The 27,264-nt window shown below is 34.8% G+C and overlaps 1 protein-coding gene across 4 annotated transcripts in view; it reads right to left on the bottom strand.

Moving 5' to 3' along the window:
* ELP4 (elongator acetyltransferase complex subunit 4) overlaps window positions 1-27,264 on the bottom strand; it is a 145,234-nt gene that overhangs the window by 57,580 nt on the left and 60,390 nt on the right. For 2 of the 4 annotated variants that reach the window (XM_083349167.1, XM_083349166.1), the window contains exons 7-9: window positions 24,749-24,937; window positions 13,528-13,636; window positions 10,038-10,144 (exon numbers count right to left, since the gene is read on the bottom strand). In XM_083349167.1, the coding sequence (XP_083205293.1) occupies window positions 10,038-10,144; window positions 13,528-13,636; window positions 24,749-24,937 (405 nt within the window). Of the gene's footprint in view, window positions 1-10,037; window positions 10,145-10,918; window positions 13,350-13,527; window positions 13,637-24,748; window positions 24,938-27,264 lie in introns of those variants that run through there. The other 2 variants (XM_083349168.1, XM_083349169.1) reach the window with 2 other exon arrangements.

The following is a 27,264-nucleotide window of genomic DNA, read 5'->3' as shown; positions in this document are numbered from 1 at the left end:
AATGTTATAATGTCCTTCAAGCATAATACTGTAATTCCTATTTCTCTTCTGAAAACTGATGAACTGGCAATAGAAAACTGGATGGAGGACAATGCTCTAATGGCCTGCCCCCAAGTTTATTGAAAGCACAGATAATGAATGAAATAATACAATATGTTAAAATTTTGAAGGTCTTCTCCTATGCTGCCATACGTCCTGCTCGTGATTCCACCTCATCTTTGCTAACTGAAGAGTCACCTGTTCTGCCAGCATTTTTTTTAATGGTAGCAGCCTATCTAGTAAGGTTTCTGCTGAATCATATCACCTTAGTTCATGGATCTATAACAGGGCTTTTCAACCAGTGGTACGGGTACCACCTGTGGTACATTGGCTACTGGTAGGTGGCTTGCGACCATCCTAGAAAAGTGGTAGTGGGGGAGGGAAATGAGTTGAACTGGTGGCAGAATCGCACAAGCCTGAGCGAGAGATGGCTGGAGCTGCAGGGCTGTCAGGGCTCAGCGGAAACGCCAGGATCAGTGCTTCCTTGGGGCTGTCAGGGCTCAGCGGAAGCGCCAGGATTAGCGCTTCTTCAGGGCTGTCAGGGCTCAAGTGGAAATACCAGGATCAGCACCAGGCTTCAGCTGGAGCTTGGTGCTGATCCTGGCGCTTCTGCTGAGCCCAGAAGAAGCGCCAATCAGCGGGAATGTTGCAGCATCTCCAGGGTCTTGTGATTTACATTCAGATGCTTGGCAACTGATTCATATTTATGATGGTCACAGTGTCCCAGGGTCATGTAAAGTGACCAAAACCTGCTGCAACTATCCAGCAGGGGGGTAAATAAAAACCAAACACCCCACATACACACACCACTGCCAATCCTCAACAGAAATGCTCACAACAATGAAAACCTCGGACAGGAGGAAGAGCGCCGCTGGGCGGGCAGGCATGTGTCTTGCTCGGCAGTGGCTTGGGGGGCACTTTTTTCAGTGCCATTGAAACTTTGAACAGTCACTAAGTAAACTGTTGTAAGTCGAGGACTACCTGTACATCACTTTTTTCCTTTTTTTTTGGTCGTCAAGCTTTTGACACCTTGCTAGGCGACTGGTGGTACTCGGATGTTGCCATATCCTAAAAGTGGTACAATGGGTGAAAAGGTTGAAAAGCCCTGATCTATAATACAGGATTCTATCGTTAAATAGTAGTACATTAATTTTTTTTAAAAAACCTAACAAAACTTCAGGATAATCAATATCTAGCCTTCATTGTTAGCCCATAAGGCATGAAGAACTGATATATACTACTGTATGAGAGAAGATAATTTAAAATTCCATTAACAGACTTCTCCTAAGAGTTCCTAAGTACAAAATATCTGTCAACAGTCAAGTCTCCTGATACTAGTCTATTTAGTAGGGAATTCTTAATCTTCCTAAAAAGGATCCTCCCTTCTCAAAGCCAATAGCACAGAACTTAACAAACCTTGTAGCAATCCTGAATTACAAAAGGGAGCTATGCAATTATGCAGTCTCACAAATGGTGAAGGTTTTGCTAAGAATTTCCATTTTAAAAAAATAAATGCATTCCAAAATTGAGGTACTAAAAATAAGTTTATTGGGAGAAAGAAATTCAATAAATAAATAAATGGATGGATGGATGGAAGGAAGGAATAATCACACTCACATGATCCTAAATAAAAACAATAATCAACTTCAGAGAACTATTTTTTTATTATCTGCTTGCATCAAGACTTGACTTTAGCACATGTTCAGTGTTCATGGCAGAGAGGAGGACTGGATCTTGTGATTTGGATATTGTTATATTGCTTCTTCTTCATAGAACTATTTTTACAGTTTATAGAACATGGGAGGATAAAAATGACACCAGCCTCTTTTGCTATTGTTTTTACTTAGTTAAACCTTAGTCAAAGCTCATTCTCTAATGTCCTGGGTTTAACTAGCAAATGAGAAAATTACTTTTCCTAGCCCATTTTCTTAACAAGCTCTGTTTGAGGGATAAAGGTGCTGACTAATTTTCACCAGCTGGGCCGCTGTATATAAAAAAGGATTATATTGAAAACGCTTTTTAAAAAATCCCCCACAAAAACAACAGACAAATTCCATCTATCCAGGCTGCTCAGCATGGGATCAATCTTCCAGATGCTAAGGGGACACTGCCATGGTGTGCCAAAAAACTAAGGGGTTGTCAGCAGACGCACTACTATAACTACATAGACTTCATTTGGCAAATTGCTTCGAAGCATGAGACATGTATTTTATTACTGACTGCCAAGAAAACAGGTTTGTAGAATGAAATATACACCTAAGTATTTATTCTAGTATTAAAAATATTTGTATTTGACCTGCAGCAAAGGAAGCTGTCCATATGATTCCTTAACAGCTCATTCACTCCAGTTTACCCATCCCCCAAATATCTTTCCTTCCCAAAACATCCATCCTCCTAAACAGCACAATTAACATATTTTCTTGGAGGATGAGGGAAGGGATACACAAACACAAGCAAATATTTTGGTGCAAGCCTGGAGACTCCTTCTGAATAGGTGAAACCATTCCTTCTTAGAAATAATGTCTATGGTGGCCAAATTTTTCTTCTCAAAGAATAGGGACAAAATGTCAATATTAAAAGAAACAAATAAGGCCTGCAGAAAAACATTGCAGTCTGGAAAGCTTCCAGAATGTGGTTACTTTCCATGTTTTTTTTTAAAAATTTCCTCAAAGGTTAGTCAGACCCTGCACATGATGATGCTCATCTGACTGTATTGTGTATAATAGATTATTCTATGGAGAATTTTTTGGGGGTAAATGTTTTATTTATTTATTTTTGCAGTATGTATAAAAATGAATTGTGTATTGTGTATGAAGTACTGTTTCCTTACTACTGGAGAGCCATTTTCTGATTCAAAGGGGCTGATAAGGAAGAGAATAACAGCAAAACAGAATACTGTTGCTTTCCTTAGTGCCTCCTATTCCATGAACCTCTTAGTCTACAATCTAAAATTATGTAACCTCAAAATATATTGGTTCAGAGAAAATAATTTGATCTTAAAGTAGTATAGTTTTTTTATTTACACCTAAAGAAGTTTAGTATGTTCAGATGATCAATTGCTGCAAAAATGATTGTATCTAACCCATAGTTCCGATGCAATACTTGGTCACACAATTTTGAGCCCTCAAAGTCTGAAACAAGGCAATTTATCATTAATGTGTAAAAAAAGAGTATTGTAAATTCTGAAGTGAAGAATGGACGGAAAATACAGATTTCAACGTACAGTAGTGCTGTAGTTTCCAAACAAAAACAATACTTCTGTTTTCATAATGTTTGGTACACTACCTACTTTCAAAGTAAATAAAGAATTGCATTTTTCTATTATGATCATTCTATTATGGTAGTTTAAAACAACTAATTTAAAATTATTAATAAAGTATAATCTGAACTCCAAACTTCTGAAATAATGTTTTTTCAAATTTTATGGGTAATTTTTTTATGATACTGAATGCAAATCCTTGATTTTATTCATATTCCATTCCTTTTCCTAGAAAGGTTTATGACAAATTGATTTAGTCTGATTATATTTAATAATGGTAGGTGGGCTTGACAGTCTCTGACAAAACAATTCAATGAAGTACACTATACCGAGCAAAAAGAAACTGAACTTGCTAGAAGATGGAAATAATGTAGAATGAACATCCTCTGAGCTCAGTAGTTTTTATTGCTCAACAAAGTTGGGTGAACTCATAGCTATATAGTTTTACACACAACATATGAAAGAAAACACCAAATGCATAGCTTACCTGTCTTGAAAAGGAAAACTCACATGAGTATGTATGCATTCATGTACATGTAGAACATAAAGACCCTGACAACAATAAATCTAAGCTAATACTTAAGTAATGATTATGATTTATCTAAACAAAAAATAATTATATAAAACCACCACCACCACAAGCCTATAAAAGTACAGAATAAATATATAGTTATCAAATTAATACGAATACCTCAATTTGCTACGCACTAAAGATTAACACTTTTGTTTATTTGTTTATTTAATTAGTTTTCTATACCGCCCTATTCCCGAAGGACTCAGGGCGGTTTACAGGGCAGCATATAAAAGACAATATAAAAAGATAATATAAAATTAAAATGAATTAAATTAATTAAAGCCCAACAATTAAAACAATATTTTAGGCTTACTCAGAACAAATGTTTCATTCTCAAAGAAAAGATGTTCTTTCTTTCTGTAGTAGTTTCACTTTTTTAAACAACCAAACTCTGCTATCAGTCAGAAATTACCCAGAGTTCCTATTATAAAAGGTTGTTTGGTATGGCCCAAGTTTTTCTCCTCAGATAAAATTCATTTAGCTCCACTTTAAAAGTGGCTGAACAGCCACAACCAAAGAACATTTAAATAGTCTAACACAGAAATGTCAAACTTGCGACGTCACAACGTATTGGAGCTTTTTACTCCATTGCCGGCAATGGGGTAGGCACAGTTTCCTGGTGACGTGTCCAGCCTGCGGGCTGGCAGTTTGATACCCCTGGTCTAACTCAGGCAAAGTGAAATGTATTGAAGGTAAAGGTAAAGGTTCCCCCGCACATGCGTGCTAGTCGTTTCCAACTCTAGGGGCCGGTGCTCATCTCCGTTTCAAAGCCAAAGAGCCAGCGTTTGGAGGTAGAGTTCACTATATTTCTTCTGTTCAGTTGTGTCCAATTCTTAGAAACTGTTTGGACAAATCTCCCAAGTTTTCTTGGCAAGATTTTTTTTTCCAGAGTGGCTTGCCATCGCTTCCTTCTTAGGGCTAAGTGAGTGACTGGCCCAAGGTCACTCAACTGGCTTTGAGCCTGAGGAGAGACTAGAATGCACAGTTTCCTGGTTTCTAGCCAGATGCCTTAACTACTACACCAAGCTAGAGTATTGGGGACAAGATTCACAGAATAAGTGACATTCACTTTATAGAAAAAAAAGGTATAAGTTTGTTCCCTGCCTGCCTTACCAAGAAAAAAGTGCTTCTTTCTTTGACCAGAGGAAGACAAGGGGAAGTAATTCTGTCTCCTTTGGGGAAGAAGAATGCAGGGAGCAATCATTCTATGACATCTCCTAAGCATCTTTCTATATGGAAGGAACAGGAAAAGATTATTTCCTTCCTTCTGCAAAAAGAACGATGCTCCTTCTTGGGAAAGGTGGGATTTTTCTTCTCTGATGTCCTACTCTCTGTGTTTCCTTTCACGCATGCATCGCAGGGACCTCTTTTCATGAATCTTCAATATACGCAAATGATTGAAAAAAATAATTATTTTAATCTAGGAATTTATATTTGATATTTTTCAACTTTGTAAATTATTTTGAGACTTTATACACAGGGTAAAATTTATCATAGACAGAAATAAAACACAGCTAATCTTCGACTTATGACAAAATTTCTGTTACTAAATGAAGAAGTGAAGGAGAGTGAAAAAATTATAGCATGGATATTAACAGTCCACAAAATATTTTTAAGGATGGAGAAGATAAATCCATTTCTCTATAAAAGGTAACTTCTTCCTTAAGAGATAAAGGCAACAGAAAATCTGTCACTAACTTAAAATTGAGTAAGGAGATCCATAAATATATAGTGTTTATGTGTCTTAAATCTAAGGCTGGTTGGTAAAGAGGGCCAAATTGCAACGTATAGTCATAAATCATTAGATTATTGCAGGATCCAATCTGGGTTGGTCAAATGCCTTCATTAATAATTAGATTATACCTTTATGCATAAACATGGTCAAAATTTGAACAAAGGAATATAAATAATGGCATTAACTCATACATGGAAGAATTGTAAAAGTTGTGCATCATGATTTCTGATGCAATGTCAACTGGAGAAAAGTCAGATAAATTATATAGCTGATATATAATCTGAAGCCTGAGTAATATATTACTTTTCAGGGAAAGGCTATGTTAGGGATACCACCAAATTCTTCACTTGGTCCCCTACTTCAGCTGATGCAAACCCGCAACACAGTGAGAAGATCAAATTGCTTTGGCATCTCTCTGTACCCTGTCTACCTTTTCTAAACTGTAGCACTACTACACCATATAGTTTGTACTATTTTAACTGCCCCTCCCCATATAAATATATAAACATGTCTGCACAGGAATTTTTTTGGAGTTGGGTATCTGCAACTGATTCCCTCAAGGTGTTTTTCAACTTTTCAATCTAGTCCTGATGACCTTCCATCCAAGTTTGAACCAGGTCCAACTTTGCCTAGCTTTTTGAAATCATTGGATCAATTATGTGATGCCACAGACATATACAGTAAGCAGTAGATACTAGCACCGAGTTAAATTTAGGCTATTTAAAGATATTATTTTAAAGTTCTGTGGTTTGCCTTTCCTTCATACTATCCTGAATAATTATCAAATTACAACATTCCAGGGATCTAAAGTAATGTAGACTTCAGCTACTGTATCACATAATGAGCACACAGAAGTGATAAATGTTGGTTTATGCCACCTGTCTGGCAAACCAGTACTGATGCCATGCTACCCAAACTTCAGGGGGACTGAACAAATAAATAGAAAAGTACATACACCTAAAATTGGCAAAGGGAAAGGCATTATGAGACCAATTTTAATCATTTGCAATAATATTACATTAGCAACAGGGGTTTCTCTGAATAGAAATATGCCACTATTTCTGCAAATTTTTAACAAATCAAAATGCAGAAAATAAGAACAGTTATCTAATGATACCAGTGATAGGCATGTAACCCCATATTTAAATAGAAAATAATAATCACAGTATAATATCATTAGCTTTTCTTTTTAACTTTTATATAAATTCCTTTGGAATGACGAAAAACAAGTTTTATAAACAAAAGCATCAGAAGTAGTATTAGGTATGTTAACTCAGTATTCAATACATAAATTATGTTCCATATACTTTCCTGTCAGAAAGATTCATCAGAATAAATAGCAGGACATACACTTAACTGAAAAATAAAAAAAAATATTTTAAATGTTTGAGGAACTTATCTAATCAGTAAATTTTGGGAATATGTCTAGTCATGTAGCCATCTTTTATTCAATCATCAGAAAATCAAAGGCAAATTGGCATGACTCAACCCAAACTTTAATACCGCATGATTATGTTGTATAAGCTTGTTTTGTGTGATGGCTGCTGTGGTTTTTACAGAGAGATTAACAACCGGACCTAAGCTGGCCTTCAAACCTTGCCCTGCTGATGCCTCAGGCTCTTTGAAGTCTGACCATCCTACCTGGCAAAACAACAGTGGGAACTAGGCTGGTGTCAGATCTAATCTAGCTGCTTTTTTCAACATAGCTAACGATGGGGTACACTAATTGGCCCAATTGCGGATTATACCTTTTGCTACAGATTCAAGACAATAATTTAGTCAAATGATGGTCTTTATCTCCTTCTAATTAAGATTCCAAAGTAGGAAGAAATAGGATTAGACAACGTAACTTTAAAACTATGAGACTTTTTGAAAAGACAGGCACTTAAGAGTTTTTCTAAGATTTTAAAACATGCAATGAAAGAGCAGGTAATGAAATGTTAGGTAAATGGTTCACTATACACAGGTATTGTGCTAAAGATAATCAATACCTTGCATACATTATAACAAACAAATATTAATTTGTTACTGTTTAATGTTCAAGCTCTATTTGTTGCTCAGAATATATACATTATAGATCAATATGGAAACTACTTCTCAGTTAAGATTTTTTTGATTTAAATATTCATTTAAATATTAATGTATGTAATATAAAAATAGTAGAATAGAAAAATCTGTTAATAACCAATGCTAATGCTCCTATGAAAAGAATTTTGTGAAGGAATTCCCCTTGCAAAACTTGGTTAATTGTAAGAAACACATTGTAAAGCTACAAAAAATAAACAGATTTGTAATAAAAATATAGATGCAATTGTTCTGATTTCAAATTATGAATTCCTTTATCAGGTTTTCTCTAATGTTGTTTTTAAAGATATATATACATAAGGGTGTAACAAAATGACAGTATAAATATATTGGACATTTTTTTAAAAAAACTGTCCATTCTACATTCAAGATTTGTTTGAAGAAGGTTTTATGTAACTTTCTACAAGATATATAATTCATTCTGTTTCATAGTTATCTATTTTTAAAAATGATTTTAATTTTTCCTGTTTTTCATTATTAGCTTTAATAGTAATCTGATCAACTGTTTTGTCAGTGGAAAACACATTTTCCTTTGCTAAGTTTTTTCAGAATGGTACTACAATTTGAAAAACAAAGTAGAAGATTAGCAGTATACTGTAGGGCAAGATGGTAAATGCAAAGAAACGGATGAGTTAGAAAGCAATGTTTTTCTTTTTTAAGACAGGAAGCAATTTATAAGGAACAGAGTCTTTAACAGGGCAGGCTGAAATTATTCTAAAAAAATTCACGTGTGCTTCTCTAGTTCTTTTTCCTTAAAGAAATCATATTAGTTTTCATCCCTTTTGTCTACTTTATTTTTATTATTGTGAACTTTTTCATTTGAAAATTATAACAACAGAAAATAGTATACAGATTTTGCTAATAGAGTTAATGTAGTGATCTGTCTGTATTGTAAAGGGATTTTTTTCCAGCTTCAAGTACAATAAATGGGAATTTAAAATAGCAGGAACATATTGTCTGTTTTCTGTGTCAATTAAAATAATTTACCCTTTCTGAATTTTAAAATCTTGCATGAATACTAAGCTCCTATATTCAACTGATTCAAAAGAAGAATAGCCTTTTTGATGAAGTGAAATAATGTTGAAATGGATTGTACTAATACAGTGCTTTGTGTCATTAGATGTATTCTTTTCTAAAACACAAAATACACAGAGGAATCACAAATTCTTTAACAAAAAACATTTGCCTTCAAGTAGCTTTTGAAGTCAACATTTCTTCAAGTTGAGAAACTTGAAGTACCCATGCAGAGATATCCTGGTAGAAAACCTGGCTCCTTGATTAACTATTAACTGCTTTCAATAGGACTAGATGATTAAGGACATTGACTACCATTATTAGGAGGAGGGCACTTTAATTTGTCTCTTGATGGGCTCTTTTCAACAATTTATAGGTTATTGCAACACGCAATTGTGAAGAGACAGTGAGAGAGATGTGGAGGAGGGGCACTGGAAGAGAATCCTTAGGTTACCTTATCAAGTGGCTAGCTAAAGAGGGCAGAGGGTCAAATAGGGGCCAAAGTGGTCACTTAAGGGTGAAATCCCAAACACCAAAGCAGTGCCAAGCCACATTGACCATCATTTGGTGATGAAGTTAAAAATATGCTAATATATTGGTGGCAATTCTTCCTTTTATGGGTTCAAGCAGTTAAGGCAAGTGGCCTGCTTAACAGCTTTTCACTTGAAAGAGATTAAACTAAATGATTTGTCAGGGCTGCTTAACTGTTTTATGCCTTTGTCTAAAACCTGCAAAGACTGTACTGGTGAGGATTCCTTCACTCCCAAAGCAACTTTTGTTTTCAGCTTCTGGATCTGCTTGGTTAATAAATACATCAACCCTAATTGATGTCTGCCTAATAGTGGTCTGCTCTTTAGCAAGACTAAAATGAAATAATCTTTTGCATTATAGCTTTCTGTGTAGGGGGACTGTCTGCATGGAAGGTCGGGGGGGGGGGCGAGGGAGTTTAAATTTGGTAGAAAATTTACTTAAGAACATTAATGTAAATGATCCTATATTTAAAACGACATGGAAGAGTTAAAGGTGATTCCAGTAATGCAAAGGAAATTGTTTCTGAATAATGAGAAAGACATTTATCCCTCATGCCATGCTCAATTTTAGGCAGTTGCACATTAACATCCTAACTGGAGTAATAACATCTAGGCACTTTCCCACTTAACAACACAGCTAAGAGCAAATCATTAACATTTAATTAAATATGCTTCTGACATCTTTAGAAATATGTATGTCATACTTTGTTACTGCAGGTTGTGGCCTACTTTTTAAACATTCATGGTTAAACATTTAATACATCCCATCTTTCAAACAGTATTCCATATATATAGTCTTACCTCAATAACGAACAGCTTCCTTTTCAATTTAAAAGCAAGGTCCTTTGTGTTTGATACATCACAGATCAAGCTATTAAGCCGAGGAATCTGGCGTATGTGCATCAAACCTTATTGAAAGGAAAATATTAAGAAAATGATGCTATTCAAAAGCCTAAATTAAAGTCTTATATCAAAAAAAATCCAGTGTATTTACACACACTCGTCCTCCCCCTTTTAAACTGGAGCTTACGACCAAGAGCAATGAAGCAAGCGATACGATTATACAAAAGTAATCAAGCAGAATAAAATAAACAGAAATCCTTGTGTGAGGAAAACTAATTGCACTTTGGTACAAAGGTACAGATATAAAGAGGGATCTTAATACTTGTCAAAACTACAGCCGGTTTGTGTGTGATTTTCTCTTGTATTTACAGTAAGCAAATATGGCTATCACCTTGCATGCTGCCCACGGCACCACTGAGTGATCTTTATTTTATTAAATGCACCAGTAAGCAGCCAGCAAAGCAAAGCAAAGCAAAGCTCATAGGTTACTGATAACCACTGAAGTTGCAATGAAAAGTATTTTGTTGTGTATCATGATAACTATTTTTTAAAACTTGTGTAAAAACCAGAATAGTAAGAACGTCCTGTTGGATAACTTTTAACCACACTATAAATACAATGCAATTATTTTCTGCAAGCAAGACATCCGTTGAGTATGTTGGAATTTTATAACAATACTAGGCACACTGCAAGCTCTGCATTCTGTCAGTTGAATCTCAAGCTGATTTCTTTTGACAAGGATGCTGGACAGATTCTAGGCAGCTTAATATAGACTTTCAATAAGTAGTCTTTTTCCATAACAGAAAATGAAAAATATTTTATGAGAGACAGCAGTAAAGCTTATATTATATCTTATTTTTAAAGAATAAAGATTAAATATTTGCAATTCAAATGGTGTTTTATTAAAATGGACAATCTTTCCAACTATGAAAATTTTTTAAAGTTATACTAAGTTTGAATGTTTTAGAGAAAAATTAATAAATATACCTTAATATAAAAAGGCAGAACATCATTGAACAGATATTATATAGTTTCAAAATAATGTGGAAAATGCAATAATTTGTATTTTTTTAACTGTAAAGAAACTGCATTTTTGCAAAACGTAATGCAAAATTAATATATAGCTTTAAACATAGGCAGCTTGATTTATTATGTCTTAAGACAAAACAAAACCAAGAAAATAGTCCACTGTTTTCACTTGAATAACCATTATAACTGGACTGGGCCTATTACTTGAAAATAGGTCATAATTACTTCAGTAAAACTAATAGTCCCAATATAAATGTAACCTTGCATATTTGAACACCAGTAGCATGAAGCTAGGTCAGTCACTGATATTTTCTGGGTAACAGTGACTCTCATAACAAATTACATTTCAGCTTTAAAAAAATGCTTACACTTTAGATTGGGAGATAATGGAGGCAAAGCATGGAAAGAAAACATTAGCAAAAGATAAATTGTCTTATTTATGCATTTTAAAATTGGCTTCAGGATCATAATTACTATATTTAGCAATGGTATGTGAGAAGCACGGATATGATTAACACAATAACACAAAATATATTCTTCAGAGTCATGTACTTCCAATATTCCTATTTATTAAAGAATTATCTGTGTTTTCCATTACCAATGAATCAATATCCATATTTTATTTTTCAAGAAATCAGGATTTGCTTTTTGTTGAAACTACTTACTATGTTATTAAATATACTTAAGTTTATATGGAAAATTGAAAAACAATTGAGTAACAAACTGTATTTCAGAAATTAATACTAAAAATATTTGTAGAAGAGGGCTATATATTCTTGAAGGACTCGCGCTCAGTGTGTATGGGGTAGGCACACTAAGACAGAAACTGGCTCTGAAACTTTTCAGATGTGTTTACATTTTGTTTAGTAAAATGCTGGAGTCATAAGCATCTTATCATACTGTTCAAAATTGTACAAGGTAAACAGATAAGCTATATACGCAAAACATGTAAAAATTAATAGTTAAATGTTCCCTCTTTATGAGAGTACTATAGAAATACAAATGTATTTTTAATTGGAGGCAGAATTATTCAAATATTTAAAATCAACTTGTTGGAAAATATATAGAAAAATAGCATTGTTAAGAAAGAAGACAATTTTAGAGAAAATTATAAAAAATATAAGACATAGATTTTATTATATGATTTACAGAATATTAATTATGAAGTACCATAGATCTGTTCAAGTGAAAAATATATTTTTAGTGGTTTATTTATTTTGTATCTTATTTAAGGGATTGTATTTCAAAAGGTTATCTTCCTCTATATGACAAAGTAGAATCTATGCTGGAGTAAACCACGGTCATCTATACATTCAAATGGATTTTCTCATGTAATGTATAATTACATCTCTGCTTTGTTACAATATTTATTGAGGTTTTAGATTTGCCTCCAAACCTTCTGATTAGACGTTTCCATAAAGCTAAAGTAATTTCAGTGCCTGAATGTCAATTACAAGCGCTAACTCTCAGAACAGATCTGAAAAACAGCAACTGTGATATGATGTAATAATATTTCCTTCAAAATTATTAGAGGCAATAAAAAGTTATAAACAACGGAATAATTTAAATAGGGAGAATGATTATCAGCTGCCATCTACATGACAGTTACTGATTAGTTGGGGACATTATGCTCCTCTGAACATAGGCAATACAGTATATAAGCACATAACATCTGTTGCCAAGTTCAGTTTCAGATCTGAAAGAAGTGCATCTAGCAAAATGTCAGCCCATATTACTTGGAAGTAATTTTATCAGTAAACAGCAATATGAAAACATTCACTACCTTTTAAAAGTCATCTAAAATTAAATTCTAAGTATGTTCACAAATATTTGTACAAATAGCCTAGATATTTTTTTTAAAAAAATACTTTCAATTATAAACCATTAAAACAACTGAGTAGCTAAATGTTTATAACAGAGATACGTTTATATTCATGTTCATACTTCTGATATTGAAAAACGTGACTTAAAATCAAGTGAAATAATTTAACTCCCCTTTGTGCTATATCATTCATCTGCCTGCCCAGTGAAATATATAACTCTTCTGCATTTTCTCTACTTAGAACTTAGCAGATCAAAATATTGATTTCATGACAATTTTAGCTCACTGGTCAGATGATTGCCAAACCTTCCCTGCATACGAATTTCTCAAACTCTGTCTCTTGAGATGTACATCTGATTGAGCCATGCCTTGGTAATACAGCTTGACAACATATAAGGAGTTGCCATGTTTCCTTAGCACTGTAGTAAAAAATAGCCTAATGTTTAGTTTGCAAGATGAACTAAGATTAACAGGTTAATAAAAGAAAGAAATCAAAAGCTACTTTAGGGCAAATATTCCAACTGGAAAATAAATGCCCTTGAAACACTTTAAAAATACTTTTTTTGGGGAAGTGGTATTGCTAAGGATAGAACTCACCATGATAATCCTTGTATAATGGATTGGTTTCTCTCTCAGAGCCGATAAATGATTCAAGACCAACTACTGTATCAGACAAGTGGATAACACGTTCCATGATTGCTTTATTCTGTAAGACATGGGAACAAAATACACAACCTAGATGATTAAAAGGTAATTAAGATTCAAAAAAGTAGATCTTTGTGAACTTCTGGGGAAGATATGGCAAACTGAATATGCTCTGCTAAAAGTAGAGCCAACAACTGCTGCAATGGAGAGCCAGTAAGCAGACAGGTTCTTTGTCATTCCTTTCTGGACAAGGAGAGGACTTGAGATTGCCCACAAGTGCTCCAAACAAATTACTTTTGGAGATTGCTTGTTAATTGGATTTCAGCTATTAAGAACCTCTGGATTGTACATGTTTTACAGCACTGAATGAATTTTGTTCACTCCTTAGCAAAAAATGATTTTAGTTTGCTTTAGTTCATTTATTTATTAATCTAATTTATACAGCAGCCTACCTCACGAAAGGCTTTTTAAAGCTGTAGTTGCAATGTTTAATAAAATTATTATGAAAAAATTGAGACCTTTGTTTTCTCTGTGACCAGCTGAAGCAAAATAGGCAATTAATAACTTTAAGTTATTGAAAATTTGACTGATAAACTATCTGAATAAGTTTGTTCTTCCCCATCCCAGTACAGAATATTCCCAAACAATAGTTTTTATAAAATTTTGAGCTTTATTTTATATATAAATACTTTTTTGAGACACTTATTTGGACTGGATACTTGATGTGGGAATTTACAATACAGAAAGTAAAATGCCTCATCTATTTATCCGATTTGATTTCAACATTGCCTAATTCCAAAGCAACATTGGGCAGCTCACAATATACAAACAAAATGCAGTAAGCTAATACAAATGCAGTAATTAAAATAACAAATGGGAATTACTAAAATGGCAATCTGGACATCTGTAATACCTGTAATAAGGGGGTTCCATCCACCCTATCCCAAAGCCTGGGAAACAGACAACTCTTCAAAGTCTTCTGGAATGCTATCATAGTAGGAACTGTCTGGCTCTCATGGGAAATCTCATTCAAGGAAGCTGCCACTGTGACAGAGAAAATGCTTCCTGTGTCCCAAAAGATGACACTGTGTCATGGTTCCGACAAATGAGACCAGTAAAAACAGAACTCCAAGGCAAGAGGTTTCCTTAAAGAACATATTTATTGGCTACAAAATATCAGCACGGTCAAAAGTGAAACCAAGACTGAAGTTCCCTCCCAAAGGTTACAATGTTACAAAGTTGAACTTCCCACCCCATTACGATGTCATAAATCACTTTCCCCAATAAACTACTTTGGTGGGCTTTCTAATGGAAAGCTCAGCCCGCCAAAACCCAGGCAGCAATGACCTTTGATCTCACAGGACAATTTATTGCTTAGTCTAACTTTAGAATCACTCATCCCTTCTCCCATTACTGTGGCAACTGAAAACGAAACAGAAATGGCTTCAGCCAAGTTCGTTGCAGCGTTGACACACTGTTTGATTGGGGGGATCTGTAGTATCTACTTTTGGGCAGCATAAACCACAGTGGGCAGTTGGTCCTTCAAATAATGAGTCCCATATCATAGGGCTCTATAGCTGATATATTTTTTTGAATGCATGCACCATTACAGTTCTGGTTTTTAAATACAGAGAAGCCTGAAATAATATTTTCTTTTTTATGCATAGTAAAGTAAAATAAAGCTTGCATGTCCACTGAAACAGGTTTTGATTCTCTTAAATCCACATACACAAATGTGTATTGTAGGTTGGAGATGGAACCTGTGATAATGCTAATTTCCTAGGAAAGAAATTGTTTCTACCAATTCTCTGCCTTCTTCAATAACTAGAAGAGAAGTATACATACATGGTATTTCACATAATAAAATGGATCATGGATCATGGAATGATATAATCTCCAAATAATAGAATATGAATCACAGAAGGATCTGGCTTAACTAAAAGATTTATTCATAATATAAGGAAATGAAAAAAGAAAATAATTTAAAACGACAAATTGCATTGTAAAGAAAGTTTGCTAAATATCTGGAATCTCTTAAAAGCAAGAATAATTTGCCATTTTCACCCTTAAGTTCACCACCAAATGTCAGGCTAAGAATGTCTGACTTAGAGACAACATGTACTTACAATCGGGTTACCTATTACTAAAAATGGTGGATGGCATTCTCCTTCCTTGAGCCAACAAACCACTGAAGTTGCACAATATTTTTATGAACTATTGAAGCTGCAAGTTTTTAATATACAACCTGTTTTCAGTGGTTCATGAAAACATTGCATGGCTTCATCAGCAGTTTGTCATCCTGAATAAGGAGAACACCATCCACAACTTTTAGTAGAGACTGGACAGCCACTGTGTGAAATGATATAGGATCTCCTGCTTGAGCAGGGGGCTGGACTAGAAGACCTCCAAGGTCCCTTCCAGCTCTATTCTGATTCTGATTCTAAATGTTAATATTAATCATTAATATATTATATATTCATTTTCTTTTGTCTCTTTGCTATTGATGAGTTTAGTAGATACTTTCCTATTTTTTTTATTCCCAGGAATAAAAATTACACTAGAGGTGTAATTTTTAGTCACTCCCCTCCCTTTAAAAAAAAAAAGAACTGCACAGTTGGGGTGGATATTTCTTTTTGTATTCTTTTTCCCCCTCTCAACTTAAATCAAACTGTAAGCTGTGCAGCCCCATGAACAAACTCACAAGGGTGCTGCAGGATTATTTAATAAAAGGAACCATTAGTAAATTCACTGCAGTGTCTTGGGGCACCATAGCACAGTTTGGAGTCTGCTAGGTGCACTATGAATTGAGAAAGTTTGGGAACCAGTGACTTAGATTGATATTTACAATTTAAATCTTTTTCTTAATGTAATTGCTATTTAGTATGCTCACTGAAGTGAAGATGACTGTAATGCTGGGAAAATGTAAACCCTTTGATGTAGGCCAGATCAGCAAGAAGACAATGCAAGGGCTACTGGAAGTTAGCTTTATTTTTGAAGGGTATAATAACAGAATCTTGAAAGCCTGTCATAGTTTACCTCACTCCTTTCTTATAATATGCAAAATCACGGTGAGGTTAGTCTGAGTCGTTTCCTAATGCTTATTTCTGGTTGCTCAGGGTATGACCTAAGAATAGGTGTTAGAAACTCACTACACTATCTCTGTGGAAGTTACAATATAGTAACACTTAGGTCACTGAGTCAAGGGGTTGGAAAATTCTGGCTGCAATTTCTGACAGCCCTTTTGTGCATGATAGGGTTAGTTTCCGCATGGTGGTTGGCTGAGTGGTGTGCTGTGGTTTGGGTGCTGTGTGTCGGAAACCACACCAACACCATACAGCAACAGTTCCATTGGAGCAACACAAAAATCATTGGCCCTGCTACCACCCGCCATGCTGGCATTCCACAAGCAATTCCACCAACAGATTCATTGACCTACAACAAGTCTATGAACCCCTCAGAATCCAAATCAACAGCACAACCAACCAGAAACAGCACCGAGCTTCAACCAACCCATGCAAGGAGGACCAAACAAGACTCTGGGTGATGTACAATAATCAAATAGAAACAATTCATATTTGCAATAGTGGCAAATATCTATAGCTCGGTTGTAGGGTGAAGGTGAAGGTTCGTTCTCTGAGCTTGTGGGTTGGTTAGGGGATGTCAGTGTTCTTTTTATAAGGCTTCAGGTGATGGGGAGGTTACCTCAGGTCAGGATCATTGGGTCAGGATCACTGGGAGGTGAACTGCTGGTGGTGGGGGCATAAGTGCCTATGAGCAGAGTTTTCTGATCCAGAAAAATACACAATTAGCAAACAACACAAAGCTGTGCAAGGGTCCACAACTGCCATCTGCCATAAGCTGTGCAAGGGTCCACAACTGCCATCTGCCACTTCAAGCAGGAATTGTGAGCTAAGCTCCCCATCAACAAGACCTACACAGACCCTCACTTGACACACCCACACCTGAAACCTTATAAACAGAACACTGACACTGACATCCCCTAAACTCTGCTGAAGATATTACCTAGCCTGATAACGAAACGTTCAGAAACCAACCCACAAGCTTGGAGAACGAATCTTCACCTTCACCCTACACCCGAGCTACAGATATTTGCCATTACTGCAAATATGAATTGTTTCTATTTGATTATTGCACATCACCCAGAATCACTTCCTGTGATATGGGTGGCCATTTAAAATTGATTATTAAACAAAGAAACAAGCAAACTAGAGATAAACATGAACCGAGTAGTTCTAGTCCTGAATGGCCATCATATGGCACTGGAAGCCAATCATAAGGGAATGCACACCTCAAAGTGAGGTTAGTTAATTTATTTTTAAACTTTAGAAGAAAAAAGTATTCCCTTTCAAGCAAAACATGAATCACCAATATTAAATTTACAGTAGCAGAAACATTTATATTAGACTGTTAGAAAATGGTACCATATTTCTGAAAACTATACCCTATTTTGAGCAGTACGAATGGGAGGATAAGATAGAAATAATGTTTCAACTGTTAAAGTTTTAATTTTAAGATTTTAAATGTAATTATTTATTAGGCATAATGACTTTGAAATATAGCTGAACATTTCAAATACAATAAAGTCATGATTAAGTAAAGACATGATATGGGAATAGACTAAGCCTGCACTTGCAGCAAATACCATCACCAGGAAAGTAATTATCCAACACCTGATTTCTGTAATGAAGAGTAAGCTTAAAATTTTACAATCAGTTTAATCCCTTATTGAGTATAAAATTATAGTTTATCATCAGGAACTGATTGACAAAACACAGACCAGATGGAAAACTGGTGGGAAAAAAAGATGAAATAGGTTGGAAATCAATCAGAATTTGACTAAAGACATGACTACTCCCTCTGCTGGCAAGGCCCTCATGAGCTTAAATATTTAAGTAGTGACTAGTTTTCTTTCATTATTTATGAAGCAATCAATAAATAATGCAAACTGTTCCTTTTTTCAGTCTGTTGCTGGGTTTTTCCCCCCACATCTCTGAACTTACTGTGTGTCAGTGGAAGAATTTTTAAGAATACAAAACAATGAAGCATTCTTATATAGCTTCTTATATCTTAAACGGCACAAAAGGAGGCATGGCAAGCTTCATAATAAGATAAAACAATTCAAAAGAATATGTAAAGCTAAAAGCGGAAAGGCCACAATAGTACATGCAACTCAATTAGGTTTCGAAGCGGATTCTCTAAAAATTCATCAAGTCACAAAGAAAACAGTATATACAGTATAAGCCTGGGGGAAGGGAACACAGATTTCAAACAGATGCTTAAAAAAAAGATTCATATGAGAAAATGACACCATATAACTAAACATTATTTGCCTTACGACGCAGGTTGATTGTATGTTCAAATAAAATGATTTAATAAATATCTACTTCAGCATTTTGAACTCCGCCTAAGCCCCCAAAACAGAAGGGATCAGGTTTTTTACCCACTGTTTTCATCTGAATCCTGGCTGAAAACAGCTATTCCAGTTTCCAGCTTTCCAGAAGGCTCCATCCCAGGGATCCTTGCTTGCCATTTGGTTTTAATCTCTCAGGACTTTCTTACAGGGGCTGCGCTGTGCTGAACTGGCACTTGCTTGAAGAAGTGAGTTATTATTAAACTTGTAGGTCAATTGTGGCACTAACAACTCCTTGGAACCTTTCAGCCAGAGTATACAATTTGATGGTCTAATTAAATATTAATTCTAAGTGTTACATTTTGTGGCTTTTATTTTCCATCATCAGTCTGGAACAGAACGAGGTTACAAGCTAATTTACCTCCCCCACCACCTTTAAAGCTTAACTATATAGGACACAAAAACACCATTAAACATGCAGCAGCATTCCCTCATATTGCATTTCTCATGTAATTAACAGAACTGATCTAAAAAGAGTTAAACAATTAGGTAGTTAGAAAAACAAAAGATTATGTAAAGTTACAACATTATAACACTAATTCAAGATTTATCTAATTCCATTTAAAAAAAATACCACTTTCTGGTGGCGTTCAAAAGTGTATCAATTCACATTAATTACAAATCCTTGAAAATCTAAGACTTAAAAACTTTTTCAAATAATCAAATTTACAGATAGTTAAATCCCAATTACGGTAAGTTCTTTTAAAGATTTGCACAGCTCCTTTCTTGTTACTGTCCAAATTACCTCAAAACATGTTTTTCATACCTTCTGCCTAACTAATATTAATTTCCATGCCTGAGTTACCTTAGCTCAGCAGCCAAAATATTCCATATGCCCAAATGGATGAGAACTAACCATACTGTGACAAAACATCTAACGATATAATTAACATTACAATTTTCATCCTTGTTATGCCTTGCACAAACATAACAAATATTCTTACAATTCTATTATATCTTATTTCAAGTTGCATATTTATAATGAATCTAAGAATCATGCAAGTTGGAACATGCCCAATGATTCATCTATTCAAACCTTTTGCCCTAAAAATATACTGCATGTTCTAAGGCAGCATCCTAACCATTACATTTAAAGGAAGTCTTTAATCCCTGATTCTGTTGTTGGATAGGAATTTAGAGAAATTTCTTAATATTTAATCTAATTGTAGAATAATTTTGTATAATTAGTTAACTTTTGCAGCTAGAAAAAATTACTTGTATTTTCTATGTTTTTTTTCAAGAATTTGAAAACTATCAAATATTTCTTCTCAATCTTTTTTCTTAAGTCATAGCTCACAATTTGCCATTCCCTAGGTTGGTTTTTCTTAGAATGTTTAAAAACATTCTTTCAATTTCATTTTAACATTTCTTCTAAAATTGGGAGATCTGAGCTAATTGTACTCTAGAAACATTTCTCTAGTGCAGAGTAGAAAGGAATAGTCACCACTTAGAGCAAATAAAGCTCTGTTACTCTTTCCAACATTACCACCCCCACCTCTTCAATTAAATAGAAGGACAAATTGTTCCTACACAACACTTCTCTATAAGCTTGTATGTGCGTATTTATTCCACACTAAAACGAAGCGGTGAAAAAGCAAAAATAAAATGCCTTAATTAATGAATTTCCCTTCATTTCCCCCATGAGAATGATTTCCAAGAGTTAGTGGATATAAGGAACAGTGACGGACAAAGCATAAACAATTACCACAGGAAAAAGCAATCACTCAAGTTCAAGAGCAAGGCCTTTTCCAGCATGCCATGTCTCATTTCAATCCATTGCCAAGGCTTCTTCCAAGCTCAGGAGAAACTTAAGAGAGCTATATTGGAGGTCTGAGCAGGAAAGGAGTAGAGAATGCTGCTCTACTCACAAAATTATGCTCCTATAATTAAAATTGTAAGGAGAAATAGAACAATGAAATGAGCTTGGGAGCAGGTGTAGCATTCTTCAATCTCTTCCAGCTTTCTATAATCTACATTCAGTTAGGAAGTATGACTTTGTAGCTCAATGATTATCAGAAGATAGGTTTCCTACATCCAGTTTTCCACCAATTTCCACATCCATTATCCAGAAAACAACCTGATATCAGAATAAATCATTCTAGTTTGATTTATTTATTTCAGATAATGCAAATATACCATTTACTCACTTCAGAATTTTTTTACATCCTTAATATAACATATAAGCTGTACAATTCAACTGAAAAACAACCTGAAATCTTTTAAGGGAAAATAATAGTAAAAAGCTAGAATAATGTGGCTGGATAAGTGTTCACACCCTCTTATAAGTAGAGATGTGGCTACATTCAGAATTAACTAATCACATTCAAACTGATGGCAAATAGTCAGTACATACTTGCCATCAATTAAAATGACTCTGATCATGTCTATAAAAAGTTCAGCTGTTCTAGTAGGATTTTTCTGATTTTTACTCAGTCACCTCTTAGAACAAAAGCCATGATCTGCAAAGAGCTTAAAAAGCATCAAAAGGATCTCATTGTTGGAAGGTATCAGTCAGGGGAAGGGTACAATTTTTTTCCCAAGGCATTGGATATACCGTGGAACCAGTGAAGACAGTCATTAACAAGTGGAGAAAATATGGTGCAATGACATTAGCAAGAACAGAAAGTACCTCCAAAATTGATAAAAAAAACAAGAAAGCTGATATGAGAGGTCGCCAAGAGGCCTGTAGCAACACTGAAAGAGCTGCAAGAAGTTCTTGCAAGTATTGGTTATGTACCAAAGGTACTTTTGGTTGTGTACTACATGTGACAACAATCTCTCAGATTCTTCATATGTCTGGGCTGCAGGGTAGGGTGGCAAGATGGAAGCATTTTCTTATCAAGAAAACCATCCAAACCTGGCTACATTTTTCAAAAACCTACATCAAGTTTGATAAAAGCATGTGGGAAAATGTGTTATAGCCTGATGAGACCAAGGTTGAACTTTTTGCTCATAATTCCAAAAAGTATGTTAGGTGCAAAAACAATGCTGCATATTACCAAAACTACACCATACCCACAGTGAAGCATGGTGGCGGCAGCATTATGCTTTGGGGCTGCTTTTCTTCATCTGGAACTGAGGCTTTAGTCAAGGTGGAGGGAATTATGAACAGTTCCAAATATCAGTCAATTTTGGCACAAAACCTTCAGGTCACTGCTAAAAATGTTGAAGATGAAGAGGAATTTCATCTTTTAACACTATAACAACCCAAAATATATGTCCAAAAGACATATATTTCATCAGAAGAAGATCAAAGTTTTGGAATGGCCCAACCAGCCCGGACCTGAATCCAATTGAAAATTTGTGAGGTGACCTGAAGAAAGCTATGCACAGGAAATGCCCTCACAATCTGATAGATTTGGAATGTTTTTCAAGGAAGACGGGGCAAAGATTCCCAAGGCAAAATGCATCAGGCCGATAGGTTCCTACTCCAAAAGACTGAACGCTGTCATAAAACCAAAAGGTGCTTCAACAAAGTATTAGTTTAAGGGTGTGCATTATTATGCAGCATTATTCTAGTTTTTATTTCCTCACTTAAAAGTCTTCAGTTTCTTTTTCAGCTGAACTGTACAGTTTATGTATAATATTAAATTTGGGGAAAATATTGAAGTGATTGTTCCTGGTTTTTTTACACCTCAAAAACCTGGCATTTTTATTGGGGTTTGTAGACTTTCTATATCCACTGTAGCATAAATCTAGTGATGTCCTCATGAAAGTTAATTTCTTTAACGTCTTCTTTTGAAGGAGCTTGATATTTTTCTGGTTGCAGATGGAAACGATACAATGTATTAACTGCTAGATAATAACTTAAATGCTATTTAACTTTTTGAAAATGCAAGGAATTAAAAAACTAGCTGTTCTGAAATATATATTTATATTAATATAATTATAATAGTTTAATATTATATTTTAATATAATTTAATAATTATAATAAATATAAAAATAGGGCACAAAAATAGAGTTGAAAATATTTAATTTTTAGAATAGATTGGTAATATACTTCCTAAGTCCATTTTCTTATGAGACAGGTTCACTTCAACAAATAAACTACAGTATGAATTGAACTGAACAATATAGAACATGTAAGATATAAATTTCCATTTCCAATACTGTAAAGTACTTAAACTAGAAATTACTAGATTAGGTTTATAGGAACAGAAAGTGTGAAGATACTGGAGTATGTAGAATATTTTACATAAATTATTTTCTATACTAGCAATATTTTGACTGTTAAAGGTTAAAAAAAACCTATGATCCTAAATTTGCAGATTTTATTCTATCTTAATTATCTGACATGACTTGTAAAGAATTTTCCTGAAAGGTAGGCTACCAAAATAATAAATCTGTTACTTTTACAATACAGTATTGTACAAATAGAAGCATAGATAAAAGAGGGAAGGGAAAGGAAATTGTTTGTCTTTTAGACAAAGATCTTTTTACATTTCTAATCCACTCACAAATCCCAGCAACAGAGTTGTGAGAAGCTGAGTAGTGAGAATGTGAGCAGCTGCTGTTATTAGAACTAAAAAGTCTGACTAGTGCCTGAGACGGAGAGACCACATGTTCGGCTGTCCTCTCATCTTGCCATCCTCACCAATTAACTATTAACACGGAGGGCTGGACACATGCTCTTGGGGGCTCTTTAACAGGCTTCTTGGAGACTGGAACAACTACACAGCAGGGCTCTGGGAACTGAGTAGTCTGCAATATAGGAAAACCTCAGACGCTTTGCTCCTCCTAATGACAGCTTGCTCTGCAATTTAAACACTCTATTAAGTTGTGTCTTAACAGAGAGGAGGTCCTGGAAATTTAACTATTCCTAGAAACTCTTAAGTTTTAGTCCATGGAACAAATGCATCACAATTATTAAAACAATTATTTCCTATTCTTAGGTCTAGAAACAGAAAGACAAACATATGGGATTACAAAGCCAATTCGCCAACATAGTGGAGAATGTTTCAGAAACCTAAAACAAAATCAGCATCAAGATGTCATCTTTTGACAGAGGGGGCTGGTTCGGAAACATAAAATTTGATTGTTCCTTAAACTGATAAGATTCCCAAATATTTAGTGCTCCCTTTAGAAAACATTTGTGTCATTTGTTTGATTAAAAAATAATGCCTAGAGAATAAATTATTAAAAGCACATCACAAATTGAGCACCATCTTCCATTTCCCCTATTTCCTTATCCTGGACAATCCCATGCACCTGATCTAATATCATTCCTTAGAATGCCTTTCCTTTCTGTAGTGGCCATTTGAAGAAAGCACAAAGTTTCACTGCAGGATGGAATTACATTAATAATTCTCTTTATCAAATTCATTAGGTATCACTATAAAGTACTAGGGAATATTAGCAAAGAACCCTACTTTAATTTGGCTATACGAAATAAAAAGGAAATTGAAAATTATCTGCTACTAAAGGAAAATGGCCACAATAAAGTAGGGCAGTGGTTTTCAACTTTTTCTTCATCACGGACTCCCTTTAAATACCTTTTGTGGCCATGGACCATGCCACAGATCCCCAAGATTTAACTCAAGATTTAAATCATAACAAACCTTTGTGGACCCCCTGTGATGACATCATCCCCTCTCCATCAGGGGTCCATAAACCACAGGTTGAGAACCACTGAAGTAGGGCATTAAGTAATATTCCCCTAGCATGTTCTGATTACTAATAATCCACTGACCTTTTCTTTGTGTATCTAAAATGATTGACTATAGTAATTGGATTAAACCTACTTGGGTCAGATGAGTTGGAGCAGTGATGATGCACACCGATAATGAGGATCTCAGGAGGCCACGTAGTGCGTACATAAATCTGGTGAGGCTGTGCAGATTTTCTGGATTTTCAGTACAACAGATATCATCACCCCATAATACTGAGCCAAGGCTCTGAATTCCTATTCTCAACACATTCCTTTGTTTTTTCTATCAAATATGAAAAAAAGAAAAAGGATTTTAGTGGAACCTGTAAGTTCAAGAAGAAAATACTAATTCTGGGGCAACTTGTTATTTTATATGCAATGAAGAGAAAATAACTTCTGAGTTAAGAAATGTAAAAGCAGAGCAAAACAAAACAAAACAAAACAAAAACCTCCACAAGTATCTTTTCAGCTGACCAATTTAAGCATTCCAAAAGTATCTAAATTAAAAAAAAACAGTTCTGAGAAAAAAAACAGTTGGAATGTTTTTAGAGGATACAGATACATATTACAAGTGTCTGGTGTAATATACATATCACACTACTGTTTCATAAAAACATGAATAACTGTGCTTGAAGTGACTATAAATAATTATATCAATACATTGATATAATAAAAAAATGGTACTGAAGATTACCTTATGATTTGTCTCAGTTAAAAGAACTAAAAATTGCTTCTGGAAGTTAATGAATGCAACATTTAATTGTGGACTAGAAGACCTCCAAGGTCCTTTCCAACTATGTTAGTTTCTAATTAAATTATTCATTCATTCATTCATTCATTCATTTTTAGTTTTTATTCTTAGAGTTACTTAAGATAGGCAGCCATATAAAGGTTCTAAATAAATGAACAACTATATATAAAAAAACATTACCTATTTGTTTCTGTCCAGGCTGCCTGTTTCTGTGGGTTTTAACTGTTCTAAATTTTACTGTCTTTGGATTTTATAAGCCATTTAAAGACTCCTGAAGTGCATGCCATAAAAAAATTAATAAATTAAAACTAATTAAATCTTTGAACTAGCTAAATACAACTTATAGTCAAAAAAGTTATACTAGTTTTCTAGATTAATTGATAAAGGAAAAAAAGGGAACTACAAAAAATAGTTTTTAAAAAACATAAGAAACATTTTTGACGTTTCTATAATAAATATCACAAGGTGTATAACATAATTTTAATAATTAAAAATATCTCTCCATAATCTAAAGTACATTTTTTTAAAAAAGGCAACCAACTAAAGTAATGAAATTACCCACGGATAGGCCTTTTTATTGCTAAAAAGATAAGTACTGTCTGAAACCAGCTTGTTCCTGATCAGATTTTAACTACTATAGGTTTCATTTTTCTCTTCATAATGCTAAAATAGGTTTAATGTGGAATACACAGATCATGTTTTTAACCTTACTTTTTTGACAGTATTACTATATTGAAGATACTTCATGTAAAGGCATGATACAAAGTTAATAAATGAAATATTTTAGTTTTATTTCAATAGTTTACATTGATTGTGAACTGCTAAAGGAGAACCATTATTGTATCCTCAAAGGTGAGGTATAAATGTAATAAGCAACAAATAATATATTACAAATCTCTCTAGGGATGACATTTTCTGAAGTTGATTTTCAATCAAGCATGGATAAACTCAAAAATATATTTATGCTAGTCCGCTTTAACAGAGTTCACCTGAGCTATTTACATGGGACAAAATGCCCAGTCACAAGAAATTTGAAGGTTTTTTAATTCATGTGAATTGGTCTTGTATGTTATAGCCCTGTTTTGGTTTCAAGTAAATGCAAGTAAATACATATGGAAGAAACATAGTTAAGGATTTCAGTGTAATGTCAAATTATATTCTTAAAACATGGAATTTTTCATCTGATGATAAGCTTTGAGGCTGGGAAACGGCAAAGATGATAATTCTACGTATCGTATTTTTCGGACCATAAGACGCACTTTTTCCGCCCAAAAGTGAGGGGGAAAACAAGGGTGCCTCTTATGGTCCGAAGGTGATCCGTATGGCCAGCCCCAACCTCCGCAAGTGGAAAGCAAGGGAGATTGCCAGGAGCACAAATCGGCACGTGCTGAGAAACGCCGATCTCGCACTCCTGCAATCTCCCTCGCTTGGTTTCAGCTTCCCTTGCTACAAGAGAAAGCAGACTGAAACGGAGCGAGGGAGATTGCCAGGAATGCGATCTCGCACTGCTGCAATCTCCCTCGCTCTGTTTCAGCCTGCTTTCTCTTGTAGCAAGGGAAACTGAAACCGCACAAGATCGCGTTCCTGGCAATCTCCCTCGCTCCATTTCAGCTTGCTTTCTGCAAGAGAAAGCTGGGCTGCAGGGCCGCCTCCATGGGTACTGCTCTAACACAGAGAGGGAAGGACAAAGAGGGAGAGAAGGAAGGAAGGAACAATGGGAGAGGGAGGGAGAGAGAGAGAGAGAAAGAGAGAGAGAGAGGGAGAGAGAGAAGGAAAAAGATATAGGGAGGGAGAGAAAGAGGGAGAGAGAGAGAAGGAGAAAGAGAGAGAGGGAGAGAGAGAAAGAGGGAGAGGGAAAG

Source organism: Vipera ursinii (genome assembly GCF_947247035.1).
Source record: "Vipera ursinii genome assembly, chromosome: 1".
In the NCBI taxonomy this organism is placed as follows: domain Eukaryota; kingdom Metazoa; phylum Chordata; class Lepidosauria; order Squamata; family Viperidae; genus Vipera; species Vipera ursinii.
The sequence above is the reverse complement of the archived record's forward strand: the minus strand, read 5'-3'. Positions and strand labels throughout refer to the sequence as shown.